This window comes from Polyodon spathula, chromosome 26 (genome assembly GCF_017654505.1).
Source record: "Polyodon spathula isolate WHYD16114869_AA chromosome 26, ASM1765450v1, whole genome shotgun sequence".
NCBI lineage: Eukaryota > Metazoa > Chordata > Actinopteri > Acipenseriformes > Polyodontidae > Polyodon > Polyodon spathula.
Genome location: NC_054559.1, coordinates 11,849,430 through 11,874,026, shown reverse-complemented (window position 1 = coordinate 11,874,026; position 24,597 = coordinate 11,849,430). Strand labels below are relative to the sequence as shown.

General features: G+C 40.4%; 1 protein-coding gene across 3 annotated transcripts in view; it reads right to left on the bottom strand.

The window, feature by feature from the left end:
• Positions 1–3,527: 3,527 nt before the first annotated feature.
• rhbdf1b (rhomboid 5 homolog 1b (Drosophila)) overlaps positions 3,528–24,597 on the bottom strand; it is a 35,668-nt gene continuing 14,598 nt past the window's right edge. For 2 of the 3 annotated variants that reach the window (XM_041229433.1, XM_041229432.1), the window contains exons 2-19: positions 20,632–20,773; positions 19,892–20,022; positions 18,765–18,872; positions 14,555–14,768; positions 13,943–14,149; positions 12,957–13,079; positions 11,823–11,986; positions 11,105–11,356; positions 10,271–10,382; positions 10,060–10,134; positions 9,658–9,819; positions 9,070–9,173; positions 8,685–8,748; positions 8,124–8,218; positions 7,804–7,879; positions 6,875–6,975; positions 4,953–5,106; positions 3,528–4,529 (exon numbers count right to left, since the gene is read on the bottom strand). In XM_041229433.1, coding sequence (XP_041085367.1) covers positions 4,110–4,529; positions 4,953–5,106; positions 6,875–6,975; positions 7,804–7,879; positions 8,124–8,218; positions 8,685–8,748; positions 9,070–9,173; positions 9,658–9,819; positions 10,060–10,134; positions 10,271–10,382; positions 11,105–11,356; positions 11,823–11,986; positions 12,957–13,079; positions 13,943–14,149; positions 14,555–14,768; positions 18,765–18,872; positions 19,892–20,022; positions 20,632–20,745 — 2,676 coding nt within the window. In that variant the 5' untranslated portion in view covers positions 20,746–20,773 and the 3' untranslated portion in view covers positions 3,528–4,109. Of the gene's footprint in view, positions 4,530–4,952; positions 5,107–6,874; positions 6,976–7,803; positions 7,880–8,123; positions 8,219–8,684; positions 8,749–9,069; positions 9,174–9,657; positions 9,820–10,059; positions 10,135–10,270; positions 10,383–11,104; positions 11,357–11,822; positions 11,987–12,956; positions 13,080–13,942; positions 14,150–14,554; positions 14,769–18,764; positions 18,873–19,891; positions 20,023–20,631; positions 20,774–24,597 lie in introns of those variants that run through there. The other variant, XM_041229434.1, reaches the window with a different exon arrangement.

The following is a 24,597-nucleotide window of genomic DNA, read 5'->3' as shown; positions in this document are numbered from 1 at the left end:
GCAGTAATTAATACTGTACTGTTGATTATAGAAGCTATTCATACTAATGGACAGAAACTCGTTCCAGAAATACATCAGATAAGTTCCATAGTATATTTTACGACTGTGTTGGTAAGGTTTAAAAGAACATATCCATTTTAAATATGTTTTTTGTTTGCAAATCAGTTTCACAGAAGCTATTACAATTCAGCGCTGTACATGACACTACAATTATTGCAACACAGGGTGTTGGATGGATGGGTAGTGTGTATGAAATATAAAAGCAGGTTATAGTCGCTATGTCTATCTAGGTCCAGGGGTTCATTTGTGTAATGTGTGATCTATGTGAATAGCTCTAACAGCCAATAGCAAATGTATGAAACACACAACATGAAACTGAGGTTTTGTCTATCTTCTGGACAATTATACCATGCACCAAATATATTGCACTGTCAGAACCTATATAAATGTGATAGTATTGGGTGAATCAAATTTTAACATTTTATTGGTATTCCTAATTTGGAGTGGATGTCCTAAAAGTTGCAATAGCATCCTTTCAATAAAGATCAAGGTTGTTAATCCTGATGTCCTGGCAAAATTCCAATACACTTCACTTTTGCAGTCCTTTTTAGGGGACAGAGGCTCATATAAAAGCAATACTTGCTTGAGGGTAGCGTACACATACAAACACATACAGTGCACATCATTTCAGTAGGACAACCTAAATTACTTAGAGCTTATATCTAGGACTTGGTATACGCAAGGCTTTGGGTTGCACTTGTACAGTTGGTAGCTTTGTCATTTTAACCAACTAACTAACCTGCTTGAGTGTTGTGAGAGCAAGCTTCACTAATCTGTGCTTGCTCTCCAGGTGGCTCTTAAACAGTAGTAATCCTAAACCCAGATTGCCCTCGTGGGCACTGAGCCTTCATCAGCTGCTGTCAACTCTGTCGTGATGGCACAAGCTCTCCTGTGCAGTACAGGGGGTGCTCAAACATGATCAGGGCACCAAATATGTATAGAGAACATTCCATATGAAAGAATGGTGAATACTGTGGCAATGATTTTTAGAGGATCTAAAATGTCAGAATTATATTGGTTTAAATTAAAAAAATGTAAAATATGCAAATAGTTTTACCAAAATTAAGAAATATTTCACATGGGTGTTAACGGAAGGGGATGTTGTATTTTAGCTATGGCTCTATATTTGTTTTATCCCTTTATTTACTCAATTTGTAAAGGTCTGTCCCAAAGAGAGGGTGTAATCCGAGGTCTCAGAGGAAGCAGTCCAGTTGCATGAAGACAACCACTATCCACAAGCTTCCTGCCTTGGGACCCTGAGTTGCCAACACGTGAGTCAAGAGAAGAGCTCAACCACCAGCACCTGACCTAAACTTCTTATCTTGACTGGGGTATGTTCTACCTCTTGCCACTAGGTTGCGCCAACTTCCCACACAGTTTGCAACATGACCGTTGGAAGATGTACACCTCATACTGATTTGTTACTGCTGCTGGTAAATCAAACCTCATGTCATTCCTACAATTTACCAGGTTTTTCACATGCCCAAACAAAAGGTCAGGAAGGTGCAAAGGTGGATATTATGTAAACCACTTGTAAAAAAAACTCTTCCATGAAGACAAAACCTTGGAAGAGGAGGAACAATTAATAAAGAAAAATGAGTAAATTATAGACAATAGATAATTAAAGAGGATGATAGAAAAAAAAACAGGTAACAGCTGGTGAGATGGAAAGAGATTGTCTGTGTGTGTGTGTGTGTTTGCACGATCAAGAGATTATGCTAACTGGCTAATTTACTTAGCCGATGCTCTCTCGGTAATAAACTGGGCAGTGTTGTCCCTTTGAGTAGAATGCTAGTCTGGCTACCAACTCAGAGCCCCACGTAGTATTGTGCGCCAGCCACTCGATCAGAGCATTCTCTCCACACTGGGTCACTCGGAGTCTCACGATGGCCCAGCAGCAGGTGAATAACTCCCTTTCTCAAATCCTTCTTCCTGAAGCCCACAATGTGCAGGCCTAGCCAGAGCTGCCAGCGCAGACACCCCCTCCCAGCCAGCGAGTTCAGGAACCTCACCCCTCAGGATGCCTTCAGTGTCTTTGAGATGGAGAGAGAAGGTAAGGGTCTCTTAAAGGAGTGCAGTTAGTGGTGTTTTTAAATTCCATTCCATAAATGACCATTGAAATGTATGCAGGTACTTACTGTAATATGACAATGTATTTACTACCACCGTTGTCATCTTCTTAAAGTAGCAAGGATTATACATTTTAAGAGTTTTAATCAGTGTTTTTTTCAGTTGCAGCATTTTTCAGTTTTTATTTAGTTCGTAAGAATATTAAGCTGTTTCTATTTCGTTTTAAATTATTTAGTTTTAGTAAACTAAATTCAGAAAGATATATTTGTTTTAGATTTTTTTACTCAGTTTCAGTACCTTTTTAGTTTAAAGATTTTTTTTTTGGGGGGGGGGGGGGGGTTCACGAAGAGTTACTGCATACAGAAAAAAAAGAAAAAAAAACAAAATTTCAGTTCTCTTTTTTGACAGTGCAAAGTACCACATAGCAGGAAGTCCCTACAGCTTTTGCTGTGCTATTTATATAGTCTTTTCATGAACCGATATCAATACAACTCAAACTATTTGTTTTTTCATGTTTATTTTTTTTTAGTTTAAAAACATTTTCACGTTCCTGTTACTATTTTGTTAAGGAAAATGTTTATCTTCTTTGTTGGCCATTTTCGTTAACTGAACCCCCCACTCCCCCCAAAAAATTAATTCATTAATTAATAAAGAAATAAATATTTGAGTAGATTAACATTATTGATTGGTTTCAAAGTATTTTCTTTTCGTTTTTAAATATATATATATATTAAAAAAAAAAACACACATTTTATAACAATATAGCGGAACAATAAACAATTGCACTTTTAAATGGCGTGTGCACAGCTTGCATACTTTAAGCCAAAATAATCAGTTTATCAGTAGCGATACGTAGTCCTCAACGCCAAGTTCATCTCTCTCACTTTTTCTCTCTCTCTCTCTCTCTCTCGTTTTTGTGGGTCAATTGGGGAGCGCAATCCATTCCCCAACACTAAAGAAAACTGCAGGATAACTGCTATACAAGTACAATACATTGTAGCAATATATCTGTTATATATCTGACTGCATCCGCGTACTGTACAGTATATGACTAGTGCTTACGCCTCAAACAGATTGGGATGTGGACTATAATGGATGAACTGACTGTGACATTGGTTCTAATTTTTACATGTTTTGCTATATTTACACTTGCATTGATTAATAAATAAAAGTTGATAAAGCTAGAGTTGTCTTCAGCCTTATTATCCTCTCTGTGGCATTATATGGTTATACATATATTGTTAGACTGCAAAGCATGTTTTATGGTCATCATAGGATGACATCATAAACATTGGTTAACCAATCAACACAGGACCAAAGGGGAGGGTGGGGTTTCTGTCAGGGCTGTGTAAATTAAAGAAACAAAGGGATGTGAAATAAGAGACTGGGGGAGGCAGTTCACATTTCTTTCACTGTATTCTCAAGTACAGGTAAGTGGTAGCTAAAACACTACCTATTCTTTCATCTCCTTTTTGTAGTAGTAATCAACGATGATTAACATTTTAGTGCTTAATCTAGTGTAATAAAAACATGGCAGTAGTTGGTACAATAGATATCAAGAAGGCACCAAAGGGTTGTTTGGTATTTCTTTCCTGGTAAGAGTTCAAGTCTCTATGATGTGAGGAAAAAGGCCAATCCTGGTCTGTCAAGTGCTTTAAAAAGAACATGGGGAAATGCATTTATATAGTTATGTGTAGAGAGGATTCCGAATACAAATAAGAAAACATCCATATCTTCTGAAGATCAGTTGAGAAGGAAGGGGTTGCACACAAATTACTTCTTGTTCACGGAAGGTAGAAAAAGAAATGATAAGTGACCTCATTTCCTGTCTGGGAGGCCCCTAATTAGGATTTTGGCATCAGCATGTGAGGGCATTTTTTTTTTTTTTTTTTAAACAGGAAAAGGGCAAGACTGTAGATGCCACTTTCTGTAAAACGAAAAAAAAAAGCACATTGGTTTTGTCCAGGATAGCAAGGTGCTCAGTGGAGGTGTGCGTTGAGGTCGTATTTCTCGCAGAACTTGTCCGTGAAGGGGATACAGGTGAGGTACTCACACCACTCGCACGTGATTGGGTAGACGTAGAAGAGCACAACGAGGCCAGCGAAGAGCCCCAGGAACACCAGCAGGAAGACGATGATCTGGCAGCGCTTCCGGTACATGTCAAGCCGGCCGAAGCTGATGTAGGGCAGGAAAGAGAAGGACAGGAAGAGGCCTGAGATGAAGCCCGAGATGTGGGCGAAGTTGTCGATCCAGGGCAGCATCCCGAAGGCGAAGAGGAACAGCACCACGCCCAACAGCTTGAAGAAGGCCCGCCACGGCCGTGCCAGGATCTGCCAGCTCTGAAACAACTCCACGAAGAGACAGGCCAGGATCCCAAACTGAGACCCTGCCGGACCCACCTGGAAACACAACACACAGGGCAGCACCTTAGAGACCTGTACAAGCAAGGGTTTAGTTCTGGTGTTTATTTTTTTGTACCTTAGGAAACTGTTAAAAAGGAGTTTTTGGGTAGGCATTTGGATACTGCTGAACACCCAATAACAGTGATGGTTTTTAATGCCACTACATAGCATCCTGAAAATCATTACCCTACTAATACTACTGGAGGACTGCAAAAACGTTTGTAGAGAGGAACCCCTTACTGAAGTAGGGTAGTATTTTCAATTGATACTGAATTGATCTAAAAAGTATGAATAGAAGCATCACTGCCATGTAAACATGTATTATATAATGTTCAATTGAATACGCCCCAGTGTGTTTGAAGTGTCTGCGGAGGAGGGTATGATACATTACTCGTGCCAGGGCTGTGTGGTCTGCTGTACCTCGGCTCTGTAGGGCAGGAAGATGGCGCTGGCCAGGTTCCCGGTGATCCCGCTCAGGATGTAGATGATGGAGATTCGCAGCCAGCCCGCCAGCTTCTCCAAGTCCCGCAGGATGGTCATCTGGAAACACACTGACACCAGGCAGTGCAGGATCCTGCAAGGAGAGGGCACAGAGGAACACCCTCAATGCAAGCTCCTGCAGGAAAACTTTCTGGAATTTCCCAAACAGTGAATAGAAATCTAACAGTGCTGAGAATCACAGGCTCACTTGTTTCCCTCCAGCTCAAATCCTTGGTTTAAACAACTGCCCAGTAGATCATTTTTAACTGGACCTGTTATTGCCATAGTAACCACATTGGAACTGAAGGCTTAATAATAAAGAAGGTACATTGCAATCATCATAAAAAATCACCAAGAAGAAAATGGAGAGTAAACTGCACTTCTGGAAGAGAGTGTGTTTGACTAGACCAGGATTAATCACTTTGAAATCAAAGAGGCTTATCTTGGGCACTGTGAATTACAAGTGATTAAGCAGGTTGTATGCTATGTATATGTGCAGGGCATGTGCCAGACAGCTCAGCAATCCGCTCCGCGTTCTACTAAACAAGTCTCGCCAGACACTAGGTCATTACCACATCCCTGCTGCAACTTATGGACATGAGGACCTCCAGCCCCTGTCCCAAAGCCTTTTGTGGACACCTGAATGTTTCTATAATGCTTTACAGAACACTGTTCTATTTACAAGAAAACATGTGCTTTCACTAGTGACTGTTGCTAACTTCCTCAGGAGGACTACTGTTACCGACAGACTGAGACCATTGCACCCTGGGGGTAATAATAGTCTTCCCGAGGGGCATTTAATTTTCCACTATTAACAGAGTCTGTAATACATAATTAATATATGATCAAAATATTATAAAATAGTACAGCATAAAATATCAAAATAATGAGAGGCAAGGTTGGATAGTAAATATGACTTTAAATACTGTAAAGCCATAAATGTAAACATTTTCGGCACGAACATATTAGTGCTGTATATATTATGAAGTAATACACTACTACCAGTGCCACAAAATAGGTTTTATGAGTGTTTGGTCACAAAATATTTATGGCTTTACGATATTTAGTTTAAATATTGCTGATACAGCATAAGTAAATAACTAAGTAACATAAATAAATAACATTGAAATAATGCTTCTGAAGTTCACATCGCAAGTATTTTTCTTTCTTTTGTAGTATATTTTGCAAATCATTTTTTGTTAGATCACAAAATCGATGTTCAGCAATTTTTTCATTCAGCTATTTTATACTGTTATTTAGGAGTGGAGATGGAGGGTGTTCCTTTGAAAATGGGTGGGGCTGACAGTGATGTGAACCAATCACATGACAGGCGGAGACTATTGCCCAGTGGCTTGATGATGAGGTTTTAACCAATCACAGGTCAGAATTTCCAAGCACTGACACCGATTAATATATATAGATATATATATATAATTATATATATATATATATATATACACACACACACACACGCACACACAGAACAAGAAAATAAACCATGAAAAAGAAGGTCACCATGACCCATATTGTCTACAGCATGTAACAAGCATTTCAAAGCACATGTCCATTGATAATTGCACTTAAAACCTGATAAGACGTATCCTTACAGCATTGTTTGATCCCCATAGGAGAGTCTTGCTAAATGCTGTTATTACCTATGATTTTCGACATGTGTGAAGCATTATGAAACCACAGCTTTTTCGATTATTTATACTAGTTTTAAAGAACTGACGCTGTTCACAAATACTAATTTGACTGATGTAAAACTGTTTTCAAAATGACTTCAGTAGAAAATGACTCAATAGAGGCGAGTCAGTGTGCATGGCTGGAACAGGTAGTCCTAGGCTGGAACACACCCTTACCCAGCATGGAGGAAGAGAGACAACCACAGCCTGTAAAACTGATCAGGAACCTCTGGGTTTAGAAAGGGAAGTAATCCGCACACGTCATCCATACAGTGTACCTGCAACGAAACAACATAGTAAGATCTCGATTGCTCACCACAGAGAGACCAGCAATCAAAGTAAAAATGAAACTGGTTTTCACTTTTTAGTCCCTTGTTATTTGGCATGTCAATCAGCAACAATAAAATTAGGAGTTATATAATAAAAGACACAGTTTTTATCGGCGCCTGGGACATGGAATAAGATTGGCATGACGATGGATTATAAGCAGAACGTGACTGGCATGCTGCTGAAGTGGACTGGGATTGTCAGCTGCATTGCTGCTCTGCTCTTGTACCAGTGAGATGGGTTAAGCCAATTAACAGAAGTTCACTGTCAAACTCAGTTAACATTACACACTTGCCACTGTTTCATTTCAGTTTGTAAGTGGCAATGATTCATTGCCTACATGCTGAATCAAATCCGCAATGTCTGGATTCTAAACAGAAAGCACCTTTAAGCCCCTGACCCTACTGTACATGAACGTCTGATCTGTTTAAAACACTTTTTTTTTTTTTTATCTAGCAGCCACACCACCTTGCACTGTGCTCTAGGCTCCACTCGCGTGTCAAAGGTAAGCACGGTCAGTCCTATAATACACCGCTGGACACCAGGTGATCTGAAGAGTGTTACTGGCTCAATAGTGGTGTTTTAGGAATCATGCAATTTGGAAGGGATGAATACAAAAAGCTCTCAACATAATCCTATTTCTGATCTCCAAGCGTAACCAAACACCTCTTAACTCACTGCACAACAGGGCCTGTGACCTGAACACAAGCACTCCCCAACGTAGAATTATCATCGCCCAGCACCCTAACATCCTACTGTAAACACAGTGATACATTTACCTGTGAGCAGAGGGTGGCAGTATCATGAAAATGCCCATTCATAAAATCACAATACTCTCTGGATGTGATTTCACATCTAAAAGATAAAGAAAAAAAAGAAATGCCGTTAACTCATCATTTAAGATATACAGCCCATGTAAAAGACATCTTGGGACCCTTTTAAAAATGATCATAGGTTTAGTTTTCCCTGCCCCCCATAATAACCTGAGATGGCCTTGCATATACCAAGGCTGTGTTTTAATACATGCAGGTCAGCAGTGGATCTTTAACCACGTTTGAAGATCACCCAAATGCAGAGCTGCACTGCTGGTTCATCTCACCTTCCCTTGGTTCCAATGCAGCACGGTCTGCCTGTTAAGACACAGTCTATGTGGGGGAGGTTGGTCTGCTTCACTTCACTTTGTTTGGTGCAGACCTTGGTTACATGAGAGAGAGGGAAGAAAAAGGGAGATCACTTTTTATGCCATTACCGACAGTCGTTTTCACAAATAACTATGTTGTTGTTGCTGTCTCCAGTGAGACGATTTGAATTAAGTAGTTTAATTTTTAAATAAAACAATACACATGTTGATATTCAGGCTATACTATATTACTGAACCTAACAAACAAATTAGCTGTCTGTGCAAGATCTGCAGACAACATCAACTCTAGCCTTTATCTACAGTATATCTTGAACACCAGGTAAATAGCGGAGATCTATCAGAATAATCTGAAGCTTGTACAGTGATGGAGAATGAGGTTAATTTCCTCCGCTCCAGAGTTAGCGGCTGAACAGAGATTTCCATATCTCCTGTATCCTAAACTATCATCTAGAACCTAGATTGCTCCCCCATTGCGACTAGGCAATGGAGGCACAAAATCTTGGGCTCTTTAGAACTTACAGGCCATTCAGTGATGTCATCGGGCCACTCGTGAGGAGACACAGAGGCAGGTTCCTCGCAAAACCTGCATCAACATGAATCAGCAGAGCGTCAAGCAGCAAAGTAACTGTGGATCATGACATTTTAGGTATCGAAATACAAAATGCTTTCCAATTCACCTGCCAGTCTCAATGCACACTCAGCATGGCTAACATTGTATTTTACATTTATTATGGAGAGTTTTATGGTCATCATATCATGGAAAATAAGAAATATTTTCTTTATTTTTTCTGTTCATTTTAAATCACCAATCTTCATTTTGGGATCTGTTACTGCATTGCAATGAATGCCCATAGAAATGTATCAAGACTGTATACAGCAGTTATGCATGCTGTACTTTGCTTACCTGGGATCTTGGTGACAGACAGACCCAAACTGTCTTGAGCTTTTATTAGCCAGCACTGGGGAGCTGGGGTGCTGGGGCCATTTCACCCACACTGCCAGTGTGGACTAGAGGAAAGTAAAAGAGAAAAACAACAGTGATTACAGAGTGATGGCAGGGGACATGCTGTTTATAAGACATGAAAAGCAGAAAGAAAACTCTGATGCTACTTTCCCATTAAAAGCACTTTGAATCAATAGGCTGGTGGTAAAGTATCAAAATCCAGGATTAAGGGGGACCGAAATGTGTAACCTGAACTAGAAATGCAATCCTGGCTTTTACATTGTTTGAAACAAACATGTTTAGGCAACAGCAACCACCTTCCTTGCTTTTAATGGTCAAATGCACTTGAGTCGGAGAAATGTGATTAATATATAAGTAGTTACATCTGAGCAGATCAAATAAATAAATAAAATGGCTAAGTTTTTCAAGTATTATTTCAAGTACTGCTTATGTTTGCCCCCCACTATGACCCTAGAATTATTTGGAAAGATTAGATTCAAAAGCGAATACTGTGCATGTCTGCAGTGCAGGATATCTGTGAGCACTTACTGAACACTCCTCCTCGGAGGTCTGTACGCAGCCGGAGCGGTCGTTCCGCACGCAGCAGGCAGAGTGCTTCTCCTGCTCTCTTTTCTTTTGGATGAGCCGGTGCACCTGCTGGTCCTGCCTCATGCAGGGGGAGAACTTTGCACCCAGGTGGATGAGCGCCTCCTGCAGGACAGGGGAGGAACTGCTGTCAATTCCCGGTCAACTCAACCATTTAATTATATATATATTTTGTTTTGGGTTTTTTTGTTTTGTTTTTTTTAATCAGACGGTTACGCAGCCTTTTTTTCATTTTGTTAAAAATATTTAGAAAGAAAAACGTGCAATGCCCAGTATAAACTTAACTGCCCAGTACAGGGTCATTTTTATAATCTTAAAATTAAAAATATGATTTTTATAACTTACCGAACTTGGTCCAATCCAGAAGTTTTCCTGATATACATATTTAACATTTTCATAAACACCTTTATTTCTTAAAACCTGACAAAACAGAGGAAAACAAAATTTTAGCCGTAAGATTCAATTTTTTTTCCTCCGTGGGACTGAAGATACAGTGAAATGCTGCCAACTGTAAAAAGCTATATTAAAAATAAAATATAGAATTAGCTTTACTTACAGAATCTACTTTCTCATTCTGTGAAAATCCCACAGGTACAAATCCATAGATAGACACCGCCAGGATTGTGATTAGCAAGTGGACGAAGGTTATCCAGTATGTGAAAAACGGTCTGGAAGTGAGAAAACACAAACATGTTGATAAACCAGATATTCTACAAAGTAAGTTCTACAAGATACCCCCAGTTCTTGAGTCCGGGCCTCCTATGAGACAAGCAGGCATGCTTAGATAACTCGCATGTCTTTAAATCAATCTGAAAGAACGAGGACGGGTTAAACATCAATAAATTATTATATGAAAGTAGACAGGAACTGGTTTGTTTCAAGAAAACCTTATCTGATAATAGTGATCAAAAGGAATGTGTTAATTATGTATGACTTGCTTCCCCTACAATGGAATTCACAGATATTGAGCACTGTACAATAAATGTTATTTAACCACAATATGCACTATACCCCTTTTTATTTTTATTAAATCTCATTTGGGATTTTATAAGATTCATTATCTTCCAGTTAAACACCCCTCTCTTGAATTCAGCCAGTGATCGGTCTAGGTTTGGTTGTGTGATGCATATATTTAGAGGAGAACACTGGACCGCACTGCACTGTCATTTGTCAGTAGGATTCAGGGAAGGAGAAGGCTCACACCATGCAGTGAGGAGGGACTCATTACAGGCAGTACATACTGGTATGTTTACACTAGCTAAAAATGTGAGGGGCGTGCCAAGAGAGAAACAAAGAGCACATTTAATCTAGGAGACAAAATTCCAGATGAATACATTTCAACTCCCCAAACACCCCTGTTAAAAAGCACAGCCTCCCTCCGGCGTCTCACCTGTGGTCATCCATGTCCTCTATTTGTCTCTTGACATAGCTGTCGATGCGCTTGCGGTATGTGCGGTTGGTCAGCTTGCCTACTATGCCCAGCCCGTATGGCCTTTTCTCTTTGGCAAACAGCTTCTTGACGGGCACGGAGATCCTCTGGCCCCGCCTCTGCCCACTCACGCTCACCACCTCCTGCCGTAACCGGACCTTCGGCTGCACCAGCGGGCCCTCCTTCCCCTTGCGCCAGCCTCGCTCCAGTGGCCTGAAACAGGTGAGGGTTATCTACAAAGCATCTTTATAGGGCTTCTTCTGTTATAAATAAATTACTACTGATTAATAAACAAATTGTATACAAATGCTGTATATTCACATGGAAATCAAATTCCAGAAGTGCAGGGGACTTGTTACTCTAGCTTACTCATTCAGTCTGTAAAGATGTGAGGAAACCAGCTCATTATCAATGCAACAAGATGGGGCATGGCAAGAAAAAACGTTGCAGGGCCAAAAATCAGCTTGACTTTCAGCACCACTGGAAATACTGTACAGCACTTGTACTTGTACATCACCTCCAGTACTGGCGGAGAAGTGTCCCGTATAGTTTTCAGTATTTCCAGCACGTGTTTAACCTACTAACTGAACTGAGAAGTAATATGAGAACTAGGTTGAATCTGTTTAGCACATTTTTGTGCGACCGTCCCACAACAGGCATGCACATCCACCATACTCACAGCAACAGGTGGCTCTTTTCAAGTTCGTTCTTGTCCAAGGCACTGCCGGTGAGGTCGGTCTCATCTAGGGCCTTGCTTGCCTCTGCCTCTTTGATGGCCGCCTCAGAGGGTGACTCGAACACTTCGTCAGGGTAAGTGGACATCTCCTCGTGCAACGCACCATCCTGGACCAAAAGAGAGAGGAGGTTACAAGAACAACAAGCATCTCCCTAGATTTAGGGATCATATTAGTCCCCTTTGTTTTGTTGTCTGTTTTCTGCACGTCCCACATTGGCGTTGCTAAAAACAAAGCTGTGATTTTGAATACTTTGCTCGACGACGATACAAACTAGTGGCGAGATAAAATGTGCACCCCTGCTGTCACTATTCAGTGATGTAAAGACTTGAGCAGTAAGACCAGTGGGGAGCTAAACTGTTAAATAAAACACTGCCACAAGATATCAGTGTTGCATAAGAAATAACAGCGATGTCGCTCTGGTCCTTTGCACACCTTGTGACATTACACCTGCTTTTTTAAGAAACACATCCTATCAGAAGGGTCAATACATATGTGCATGTACAAATTAAAATGAATAAATAAATATATTTTATATTTAACTTATTTGAATTAATCTATAAAACGGCATAATCTGTTTCTCTTATAATTGTGCATTTACTGAATATTTTACAAAATGCATGGTACAACATGTATTTATTTGTTGGTACCTTTTATTTATTAGGATCAGCTGAACACACTAGCTTTTGAGACTACGAAGGTCTCTTCTTCAGAGGAGGAGTGGAAACTGAAGATAAAGAAAGTTTTTCTTACTGGTCAGAAGTTAAAAAAATCTATAAGCTAGCTTTAGTCTTATGCTTTTTTTCCTGAATAGTTGTTCCATTTGAGATGAGCCTCTAGCAATGTAGTCAAGAAAACTAAATAAGCCCCTTTGTTTTATTACTTGATTACGTATATTGAGGTACAACAAAAGTTTTCAACATTCATAATACCGATTTGTGGCGAGTTGAATAATTTAATGTGTTGCCTGGGGTCTAATAAAAATGCAAAAAATGTAGCACATTGCTACAACCTATGCAAATTTTTTCTAAATCTGGCAGTTTAATTGCAGCATCTTTGATTTGAAAATGGCGCCTCACCCGAGCAAAGAAAGAAGTGTCGAGCTCGTCGGGGAAGTCCACGGTGTCGTCCTCCAGGAAGCTGGCGGGGGTGAAGCTGCGTCGCTGTGCCCGTCGCAGAGTGCTCTCCTTGGATGAGCGGCCCTGCAACAGGTTGAGTGAGCTCAGTGATGGCTTCTAAAAAACGACACCTCCACCACAGCTTTACCTGAGCTTCGCTTAGCAAACCATAAACCCAGTACCTACCAATAAAACTTTGGAACTATCACTTTATATTGAGGAATTAAAATCTACTCATTTTCTCATACTCTATAGCTTAAATGTACAAACTAATATACTTAGTATTTTAACCGAATCCTTGTCTCATTTATGACAACTGACATGTAAAACAGAATACATTTTTTTTTTTTTTTTTTTTAAAGAAATAAATATGCTGGAACACCTATGTCATCACAAAGTTCTAAAATTCCTGAAAGAACTTACAAAGTTACTGAAGAACAGACCAGTGCTGGTTGCACCAGCTAAAAGGCTCTACTAAGGTAATAATGCGATAACTAAAGTTTTTTTTTTGTTTTACTGTTTTATGTTTTGACTGTTTTACTGTATATACTGCTTTTATCGCATTCTCTGCTTTGTATATCTTACTGTTACTCCTTTTATAGCTGTACACTATACTGTTTTGTTCATGCAAAGCACTTTGTGGCAATGTACTGTGAAAGGCGCTATATTAAATAAAGATTGATTGATTGACTGATTATGCACTGCTGTTGGAACCAAGCCAAGTTCTACCAGATACCCAGGTTCTGTTGAATATAGATATAAAAAGTTGGTGGGTTATTTTCAGGAAAATGTGTGCAGTGGCACAACAGTATACTGGTAAGAATAGTCTTCTTGCATATGAAATGCAGCACTTTGATGCTGACCTGACTGATTAATTCAGGTTTTTAGAAAAAGCTAGCTGGAGTAGTTTAACAGCGAAGCAGCTCTATTAGTCCCACGTTCCTCACCTTGACCAGCGCAGCGGCAGCGCGGAAACTCATCCTGGCGACAGACTCTCGTTTGCGTCGCAGAGGGACGCGGTTGAAGCCAGATCGGGAGCTAGTGAAGGAGCAGAGGGAGGTGGCGCCGGGGGTGATGGGGGTGTGAGGCACGCTGTACCCGTCAATCTCCTCCACCATGCGGAATGCCCTCCCTCGCGCCAGGGGGTCGACGATCTGAAAATCAAACAAGTGCGAGAACTGCGAATTAAAGCTACTGTCATGCACAGTAAATAGCTAGCAAGTAAACACTGCCTACGCCAACGACTTCAAAAAGAATGTTTTAAATCAAAATAGTATTTCCTAAAACTCGGTTGCAAGTTTATGCATGTTAATATTGATGTCTCTATTCTTTTTAGCTGAGCCCCACAATGCCTTCTAGGGGTGAGATTATGTTACCTTAACAACAGCCCGTGTCATGCCTTAATGCTAAATTAAGTACCTGCAAAAGTATTTGATCCTTAAAAACAGTCAAATATTATCAACTTATTATCCATGCTCCTAGCTGCCTGGCTGACACTATTATCATCCAATAACAAAGCGTTGTTGCTCCAGCACATCCTAGCCAGGGGCGCTGCCTACCTTCTGCATGCCATGCTGGGAGGTGGGCACGTAGAGAGGGGGCGGGGTCTCGGTGCTGGTCAGTGAGATGTTGTCCTGGCTGGGAAGGTCCATCTCCCGGATCACCTGAGGCTTCAGCTTCCCGTAGCGTTGGCTGCAGTGCCGCAGGCTCTTCCGTTGCCATTTCTGAGTGGCATCGCTGTCCTTACTGACCCCGAACCAGTCCGCCGTGCCCCTGATACACAGAGATTGAAGAAATACTCATTTTTGTATTACCAATACAGTAGGTTCCAATGGTAACCTGTGATCCCTACCATAACAAAATCCCAGGGTCTTGTTGCCAACCTAAATTAAATGACCAAGTAACTTGAATAATCTGACCAGGCCAACCACTGGAAATAATTGCAGGTATATATTAAATAATAACATACCTTCTGATTTTAAAGCTGCTGGTCTTATCAGAGAAAAATCTAATAGTTTAATACAATATTATACAACCTTTTCATATCAAATTGCATTGCTGCAGATCAAAGTAAAAAATGACTCCATACTAGTGGCTAAGTGCATTGGTAATAGTATACACATCCTTGGTATTTAGTACAAACTCTAGAGGCAGCAGAAGTCAATATGAAGCTCACATTCCACTAAACAAGGCCTTAATTGCTATGATAAACTAACAAACCCTGCTACTCTGAGGACACACAGTTAAAACAGTATTTCAGCATTGCAGGCTTAAATCGGACAAGCATTAAAAAAGCATTAACAAGCATTAACAAGCAGCCCATACAAGAACATATTGAAAATTACAGATATTAAAATCAATGGGCTCTGTTCTTTCTGTTCTGTTTGATTTAAACGCAGGACTCCACTGAAAAGGAGTCACGGATGTATGCTGAGCGGTTGATGAGTTGTGTATATAAGGGGGAGGGTAGCAGGAGGATGCTGAGAATGTTTACAGTGGAGAACTCAGGCTCCTGTTAACAGCACAAGTACAAATCTGTCTGCAAACTATACAGTGCGTCCACACATCCGCAGAGCTAGAGGCGTTTAAGGGTTGATGATAAAACTTTGGGATTCAAGGCAACGTTCACCATGAAGTGAGTCCCCTTTTTTTATGATACTCTTAAGAGTACCAGTGACAGCCAACATAAAAAGGTATTAACTTTATTATTAAAATATAATAATTTACTTCACTTATCCTGGTACTGTGCTACAATTACATCATTCTTGCTCCCAGCCAGAGGTAAAAGCTTCCAACAAAAGACTATTGTACGTAGAGAACTGGATGGTCATAAAAATCTTAAGATCTCAAGATCAGTAAGATTAGCCACAATGAGACAGTATCTTACCAGCCTCATAGCAGGTTTAAGCGCAAATCTGTTTCCATTACGTATCTGTAACCAGCTCTCTTGTGTTTTTAATAATAGCATACTACATACAAATGGACCACTAAGTACATCTCAACACTTTCATCAGAGAGCGACATTCCTCTCTTCCCAGCTGTCCCACCCTGCTGCATGGCTTCATTCGGACTGAGGACAAAGTTTAACTAAATGGCTGGGGTGGGTAGAACACACTTGCCTGTTTATTTACTCCAGGAAACTGCAAGAAGGAGTATGTTTTCTAACCACTTCAAGGGTGCGAGTCACTTCATAGCAGTACTGTTTATGGCTCTAATTATAAAAATAATTAATTTCTTCTGCACACAATTTCAAGAGATAACAATCCCAGTATTCTAATAAATTACATATCCTGTGCAGGATATTAATATACAATGTTTCTTGATATAATAGATTATTCAATTTTCAGCAGTATTACCTCTCCAGTCCAGCTAGGTGTAGTTCAGTCTCCACGTCCTGGTATCACACAGATTTTACCAAGCTCTCCCTCAACAGACACTAAATTGAAAATGTTGTTCACTGCCTGACCTGATTACCTAGGGCTATTCGTCTTCCAAAACACAAAGCTTTCTAGGCAAACCCCAGTCATTCAACGTTTTTACACAGTACAAGATGTAAATGATCTACTGTATATAAACCAAAAAAAAAAAAAAAGATCCCAATCAAATAGGAAATCTCAAAGCAACCACAAAAAACATGCAAGAATACAATTTCATAAATGAAAAGCAACCAAAATAAATTTACAAAAAAAAAAGCTACAACCTTTTACGCTTTATAATTAGCTACAACCTTTTATGCTTCCCTCCTCTCAGTTAGCTGCAATGATACGACCTTTACAACAGACTGATGTTGTTTGCTCTATCTTCACTGTGTATACATGTGTATAAATGTCAGATTAGCAGAAAAAATGAATGGCTTTACCTATCCAGATCCTCCCAGTTGGTTATGCTGGACATAGTTCCAGCACTGGGGCAATAGATATGCCCATGCTACCAAAAAGAGATTGGACCCTTGATGCCAGGGGGATGGTGGACCCTGGTCATCACTTCCCATAAATAATCCCACAAAAAGGTAATCCTTATCGGCTTCGGATATTATAAAAATGACCCTAAAGTCTGGTACCACCACTTAGGATTCAAATGGTCATCACACACGCTATTGATCTTGAAAAGATAGCGCTCTTTCTTCGTTCTGCGTCTCTCCTTTCTCTAAAGTGTTAGCCTGGTGCCAGCTAAAACGCTACAAGAGCCTTTCGTTCAGGAGCTGAAGGCAGGGCTACATCCATGAGTCAGTGTCTTCTTCTCTGCGGCATTCCAGAGGTGGCTCCGAGAAGTGGTCAGTTATCCAGTCCCTGCATGCAGGTCACTCCCATTTTGGAGCTCAGTGCCAAAGATTTCCCAGCAAGTAACCCCAAGCTGACCCACTGCAAAGCACCTATCGATAAACTGAGATTTCTTAAAATAAGACAGCTTATGTTTTTTTCTTTCTAAGCCAAGAGGAAGTGAAGTGCTGCATGCTGTGCTCATTCAGGAAACAGGACAGCCTGCCTGCATGCCAGGGCATGTTCTCACTGTAGAGTGCAATAACCAGACAGTGGGAGGGAAGCATGTGAGACCATGGTCATGTGCAGGTGCAAATCAAGTCACAAAACTAATGTAACATGATATCCGCCTTGCAGGTTTCCTGGAGTCTCACCTGGGCTGCCTTCTCACCACACCCCCAGAATGATGGACAGCTCAATAACTGGATAGCTGGAAAACTTGCAACTATTTAATAGCACTGAACATAACACCTGACCTTGCCCTTGCTTTGGGCCATGAAAATGAACATCTGCTGGGTGTCCGATATATATCCTTAACTCACCTTTTATAGCCTCTACAAAATATGCTTTGCTTTAAATCAGCAAATGTCGAACACAATTTTCCCCTTGTCTAGAATATTATATCTATATTGGGGTTTCTTGTATAATGTATATATACTGTATATACATTTATTTTTAGTATCAAAGCCTGATATGCAACACTGTAGGAGTATTTGAACAAGTCAAAGTCACGTTTAAAACAACAACATTGGAATGCATCACTGTACAGTATTCACATTTATTTCTTGATCCCCACATGTCCTGACATACAGTAAACAGCACAGATATGAGACATGGTTTCTGGATTGCCTGAAACATGTTTCAGTTTCCTCAGAACATTCTTCTGCAATGGAACGCCCTCGTTGCTCACTTAGTGTAGCATCCCCCTGGCTTGTGCGATCTGAATCAAGACGGGTTCTCACTGAATTACTGCAGTACACTTTACCCAGGCTGACATACAGTAAGTACGGCTCTGATTCCATTCAACACCCTGCAATAACACAGACTGAGAAGGACTTTGACAGGTTTCACAGCAAGCCTTAAAAGACAGCTTTTAAAAGTGCTTGCAGTTTTCAAAAGGACTGACCTTCCAGGCTGCAGAGGGTTCCCGTAAAACTTACTGGACTAAATGGGTGAAGCCAAATCAGTTCATGAATAACGATTCAAAGACTTCCAAAATATAGCGGTTTGTGCAATTCCACATTTCACCATGAGCTGAATTAGACATGGTTTTTGAGTTCATAGAAACTGTAGAGACGAAAATAGTAAATGTCTTAAACCACAATGCAATTGGAGGCTTATTTGTATTACTGTACTGCATACAGTGCCCACAGGAACACTGCTTATACATACTTAGGCAAGACGATTACACTGTAACTTGGTTGTAATGCTCGTGAGAAAGAAAGGCAGGTGGGCTTCGTGGTTAGAGCGTGTACGCGGTGCCATGCAGGCTCCACTGTGGAGCAGGTACCTTAGGAAGAGTTTGGAAAGAGACTGTGGCTTCCTCATGGGCCTCCGGGCGGCACGTTGTCCCTTTATGGGCACAGTGTTTATTCTCTCAAAGTGCACCCTCTTGCTGCTGGACAAGGGCAATGCAGAGGACAGGGAGGAAAGACAAGAAGGAGCGAGAGATTGAGAGAGAGAAAGAGAGAGAGAGAGAGAGAGAGAGAAGAATTGAGACATTGCCATGTGGTAGAGAGAGTGCAGCGGTAGTAAAGGAGGAGAGGTTTAGCAGGCAGTGAATGAGAAACAGAATCACAGTGAGAGCAGTGAGGGCAGCCGCTCTGGGTTAACCTTTTAGTTTTCAATGTGATGGCATTACAAATGACTTTGCAACCAAGTTCTCTATTTTAAAACACAGATACCTCAGTCCATTATGCTTTAGGTCTTCTGTTTTACACTAAATAAAATTTGTAACTGTTAAACATTAACATTTAAATGTAATACATAAATAAATAAATAAATACATAAATAAATAAATACATTTTAAAAATTGATGAAACCCTCTGGTTTTATATAATTATAACATTTCTGAAGTCTGCACAGGCTTTGGGGTTAGTGGAAAATTCACAATATACTGGTGCTAACTGACTGTACGGAAATACAATGAAAAATAAAATTACTTTCAAAAGACTATCTTAACATCAATGTTTGTTCTCCAGCTCCATCACTGGGGCAAATAAATAGATTTTTGTAAACTACACAGAAATAAACACTTCTGCTTTTGAAACATCAAAATACTGTACCTATCTTGCATGTTTGACATGAACGCCCCCTTGTGGTAAAAGGATACATATTCCATGTCAAACTATCGCACAGAAAAACACCTATTTGGGTAAAACGGGAGCAGAAGCATTTCATACGTGGACGAGCCTCCTCAACACAGACCCTACACATCATAGCATATACTTGCATACTATGCCATCAGCGATTGTGCATTGTTTGGTTCTAAGAGAATAATTCATAACATCTGCCGTTTTCGGCTCTGTCTGCTTGGTTTCTTCTGTAGAGGATGTAGAATATACAGCAGCATCAAGCTTTGGAGTTTCAGAACTCTAGGAGCTTTTTCTTAACTGCCGGGGGGGGAGCGAGTCTTACCTTTTGATGTTCTGTGTGATCGAGGTCTGTCGTTGGAGGGGGGGTCGCCGGGTCTCGTTGGGGGGGGAATGCAGGTGTGTGTTTTCGGCAGGCATGCTGATACTCCTCAAGAAGCCTTGCCGCTTGAAGGGCTGCCATGGAAACAGTAACAAGCACTGAGAATCCAGTATGGAAACGGATGGAGGTGGTATTGCCTATTGCTCACTGCTCACAGCTCACAGACTAATGAACATTGTGCTCTTGTGGTCACAGCCGAGAGACTTGTAAACAGCTTGGAGCGTGGGGACTGGAAGACATTGGTGGTTAGAGATGAGTGTGGCTTTAAATGAGGATTGATAAGCTGTACAGCCTTGACAGCTTGCTCAAGGTGCTTTAGAGTAGAGGGCTGATGGGCAGTATGGACCTGACAATAGTTATTGGCAGAGTACTCTAATTAATTTACTTTGTTTTATAACAAGAACGATTATCTCACAGGGAACTATTCATCCGTGCATTAAAGTGAACACAGTTTATAGTTAAAAACGTATCATTTCAAAAGCAGTAATGCTTACAGTAGTCTGGTTACTTGAAGTATTGCATTGATCTTCAGATGCTTAAATTACATTGACATTTAGATGTATCATAAGGTTACTTTGTCTGATTCTTAATTATCACCAAGACAAATGACTCACTCACAATCTGCAAATGAGTGTGAGAGTGGAATAACAAGTCATCCGTGTGATTGACAGCCCCTGGGTTACCTGAACAAAGGTGGGCTCCTCGAGAGAGGCATGGGCGGTGGGAATGTCCAGTTTGAGCCACGGGGGCTTCTTCCTCTGCAGGCTACTGGTGCTGTCCCGTCGTGGCTCAGCCATGCTCACTGCGGCTCTCTGTTCCGTCCAGCTGGAGGGATTAAAAATACCACATTTGTTAGGGATGGCAGATAAGGCTGTTAGCAAGCACACAGTAGCATGGGTCTATAGAACAGAACAGAACACTTGCAGGGATGGAAATAAGACTCCGCTCCAGGTTCTAATATGTGCTTGATAAGCCCTGTTGTATAGGTAACAAACTCAGGTGTGTCTTATTAAACTCACAGTAAAACCAGGAACGGATTAAACTGCTACGCATTGGGAGTCTCATTTCCACCCCTGCATTCGCCATGTAATCCTTACTAATCTCCATGTACTTTACAACCAGATCCCCCCATTGAACACAAGCAGTAAAATATGAAAAGCTATTCATCCACCAGAAGCAAAGGTCGCTTTTTGGAAGACAATGATAAACTGGAACGAGAACAGTCAAAAGTGTTTAACAGCAATGAAAAACTATGTGATGAGATGTGACACAACTTTTCACCTCGACACACAAATGAGCAACGTCTAGAGGACGAGTAAACATTCTCCTTTCCAAACCACTATTACAATAATAATACAACAAGAAACCTTTTAGTGAAATAAGTCATTGTACATGTTAAGCTATTTTTTAAACTGGTCAATGTCTTGGATTTTGGTCACACCCTCTGATTCTTCCTGGCTCAGGGAAGCAAGTGAAATTGATTTTAGGACTGCCTGCTGACCACCAATCTTTAGACTATGACAGTGCACATGTTTTGCACTGGGAGCTGCTGGTGGCCTATGTCTCGCAATTCTGTTTAGAAAGTTTTTGTGCCAAAGACAGCAGCAGCCAGCCTCGAGCCATTCGGAGGTCCATGTGAATAATGACACCCTGGCTGTGACAGCATGTCATTCCAGCAGGTTTTCTAGGACTGGGATGTCAATGCCTTGATGTAATCTGTGACATATATAGAAAGGGAAAGCGACTGCAGAAATGACAGGAGTGTTGTTATGCACGCAGGCCGACCTTTTTTTGTCCAGCGTTCCAAACTCAGTAAAGCTGGCTTAGCCTGCGAGGGAGGAACAAAGGCACACAGTGGGGAGGACAGGTCCTTTTTAGCTGACAAAATGGGTTCCTTTTGTTATTTTTTTTTTAATGTGTTTTTGGCATCAGTACAGTTGTGAAGCTGGAGAAAAAACGAACAGTTCCAACCTTCTCCAACCCTGTGTTCGGAGGTCAAAAAAAAGGAATGTGGCTGATTAATCAGTCTATAGACTAAACAAATTTCACCACGCTGAGTCGCAAATGGTTTATATATATATATATATATATATATATATATATATATATATATATATATATATATATATATATATATATATATATATATATATACACACACACACACACACACACACACACACATATATATGGTTTTATATACACAATACACACAATTCAGGCGTGATAGACCATTATATTTTTCTATTTTCTTCTTAAGTTGCTGCTTTGATGTGGGTGAGATTGCTTGAGTTCAGAAATTAAAACAGTTTTTGTGGCTTCTACTGATCCAATTCAATTAATGCAACCTCACTTGTATTTTGCCAGCTCCTGTTAATGCCCTTGCATGCTTAATCAAAATCACCAACAAAAGACTTGAATAACCGAGTACACAAACAGCAACGTGACTGGCTGCCGAGAAAAGACGAATAAAGGCATCACTACCCGATCTTGAATCACCCATGACACACAGGCAGCCCTTTTCAAAGAAGCGCCATTAACGTTATTAGCTTCCTGAGCAATTCAAAAGAAAAGATTTTATAATTTCAGCATTTCGTTATTAGGCTCAGTTCTAATAGTACCAGCTTGGATAGATCAGAAATACTGATCAGACCCCATATTTTTCAACATGCCAAGCACTACCACAGTTCACAAAAAGGGAAAAAAAAACAGGTGCGAGCAATCACTACTGGAAATGAGAAGCAGCGGATAATTGTAATGTGAAACACCAGATGTCTGCATATGTCGTTTTCTTATATGCGTAATTGAGGTTGTATCTGTAAATTCACCTTTATTTGAAGTTTTATTTTTTACTCAAATTGAGGGTAGGTAACTTTGGCTGCGTCGTAAATTCAAGGTCATCTCAAAATTTGAAGGACCTCTTTTTTGCTGACTGTTTCTAAATATAAAAATTTGACAATGGCCACTTTCCAAGGTACAATAACTGCATGCAGTGCTGCGTGGTGCTGCTTCATTTTGTACCCACAATGTGTGTTTTCATATACTGGCTCTTTTGTTTTCATCAGGGAAAGTTGCCAGACGATTAAACAGATTTTTTGGTTGTTAAACTGAAAATCAATGGCTTCATACTCAGTTAAAAATACACAGCTAAAAAATGTGCAACTATCCTTCCTTATAAATGTCACTGGTAAATTATTACATTGTAAAACCACTGCCTTTCAGAACGAATATGGAAAACAGCATTTTACTGCAGTGAATCATGAGCACTCCATGAAGACAAACGATGGCAATATACTGTATTGCAAGTGTAGTTCAGATACAAACGTCCTGTAAATAAACAGGTAAGACTTAAACAACTCAATAACAGCACTGTCCTGTAGTTAGCTATTTTCTGCAGCTACGGTTCAGTCAATTTGAAACACAGCTACAGCGATTTGTCCCCATTTAAAGAAGGACTGTGTGCTCCCAACAGGGAGTAAGGAAAACAAAAATTAGACTAATTGTGGGCAAGCAGGCACAGGCCACAGCAGAACAGACTAACTTTCCTGCTCCCAGCGATCCAAGCAGTCTGGAAGGGAGCTCAGGATATCGGGATTTGGGTGGATTATAGCGAAACCTCAGTGAAATTGCAGGGTCACAGCCTGTGCCTGTGACGTCTCCTCTGCCGTGGCTTGAGTGTTTCATATTCCCACCGCTCCCTGCAGCCTGTGTCTGCAGTGGCTTGGCGTGGATTACTTTAGCAGAACAGCACGGGAAGGATGCACCAGATATTGACCTAGCATGTCAAAACAGAAGAGTGAAAGGCAAAGATCATGTTGCCACCCACTGTAGAGGTATCAAAGGGCCCTTATTCTTAAAATGATACCCCCCCTCCGCCTTTTTTTATACCTTTCATCTTATGCTCATTGTTCCGAAAATACAAAGGTTTTGTTAAATGGCACTTCCTTTTTTAAAAAAAAAAAAAAAAACAGAAATGTTTTTCTCTTTGTCAAAAGAGTTTTATCAATATTGGGTCTGATTTTTGACATGCTTGCATATAAACAGAATAAAGCAGGTTTATAAACTGCATTGTGGGTTATTGAAACTCAGTCGACCTAAATTCCTTTACTGCTTGGAAAGTAAAAAAAAAAAAAAAAAAAAAATGAACATGCTTATTTATCCCTTATAAAAGATTACTATAGTAAAAGCAAAGTGTAGTAAAGCACCATACAAAAAACAAAGAGAGGTAAAATATAGTAAATGCATAGTATAACAGTGGGACAACCATGGGAAAGCCTCCAAAATTACCGTGGTAAACTTTTATAAGGGATGTATTTACAGTATGTTTGTTGTAGGTATGATCATGTCATGTTTTAAGGGACCTGCAAACAGACTGCTACAGTATTAAGTGGCAGTGTGTTTTTAGTTTCGTGAACATTGTATTACTGAACCTGTATGAGCACCCTGGGAATTTCCTATGATGTGCATTTTCCATTTAAAACACCTTGGATTTTTTTTGGTTTTCCGGGTTGGCTTCTTCGTAAAAGCCGCAAGCAAAAAAATAAACAACAAAGAGACAAGCAATTCTCTCCTCTTACTCTGACAAGCCCTTCTCTCCTCTCTGACAGATTGGGATCGCTGTGTATTTTATCTTTGCTGCAGACACTTGG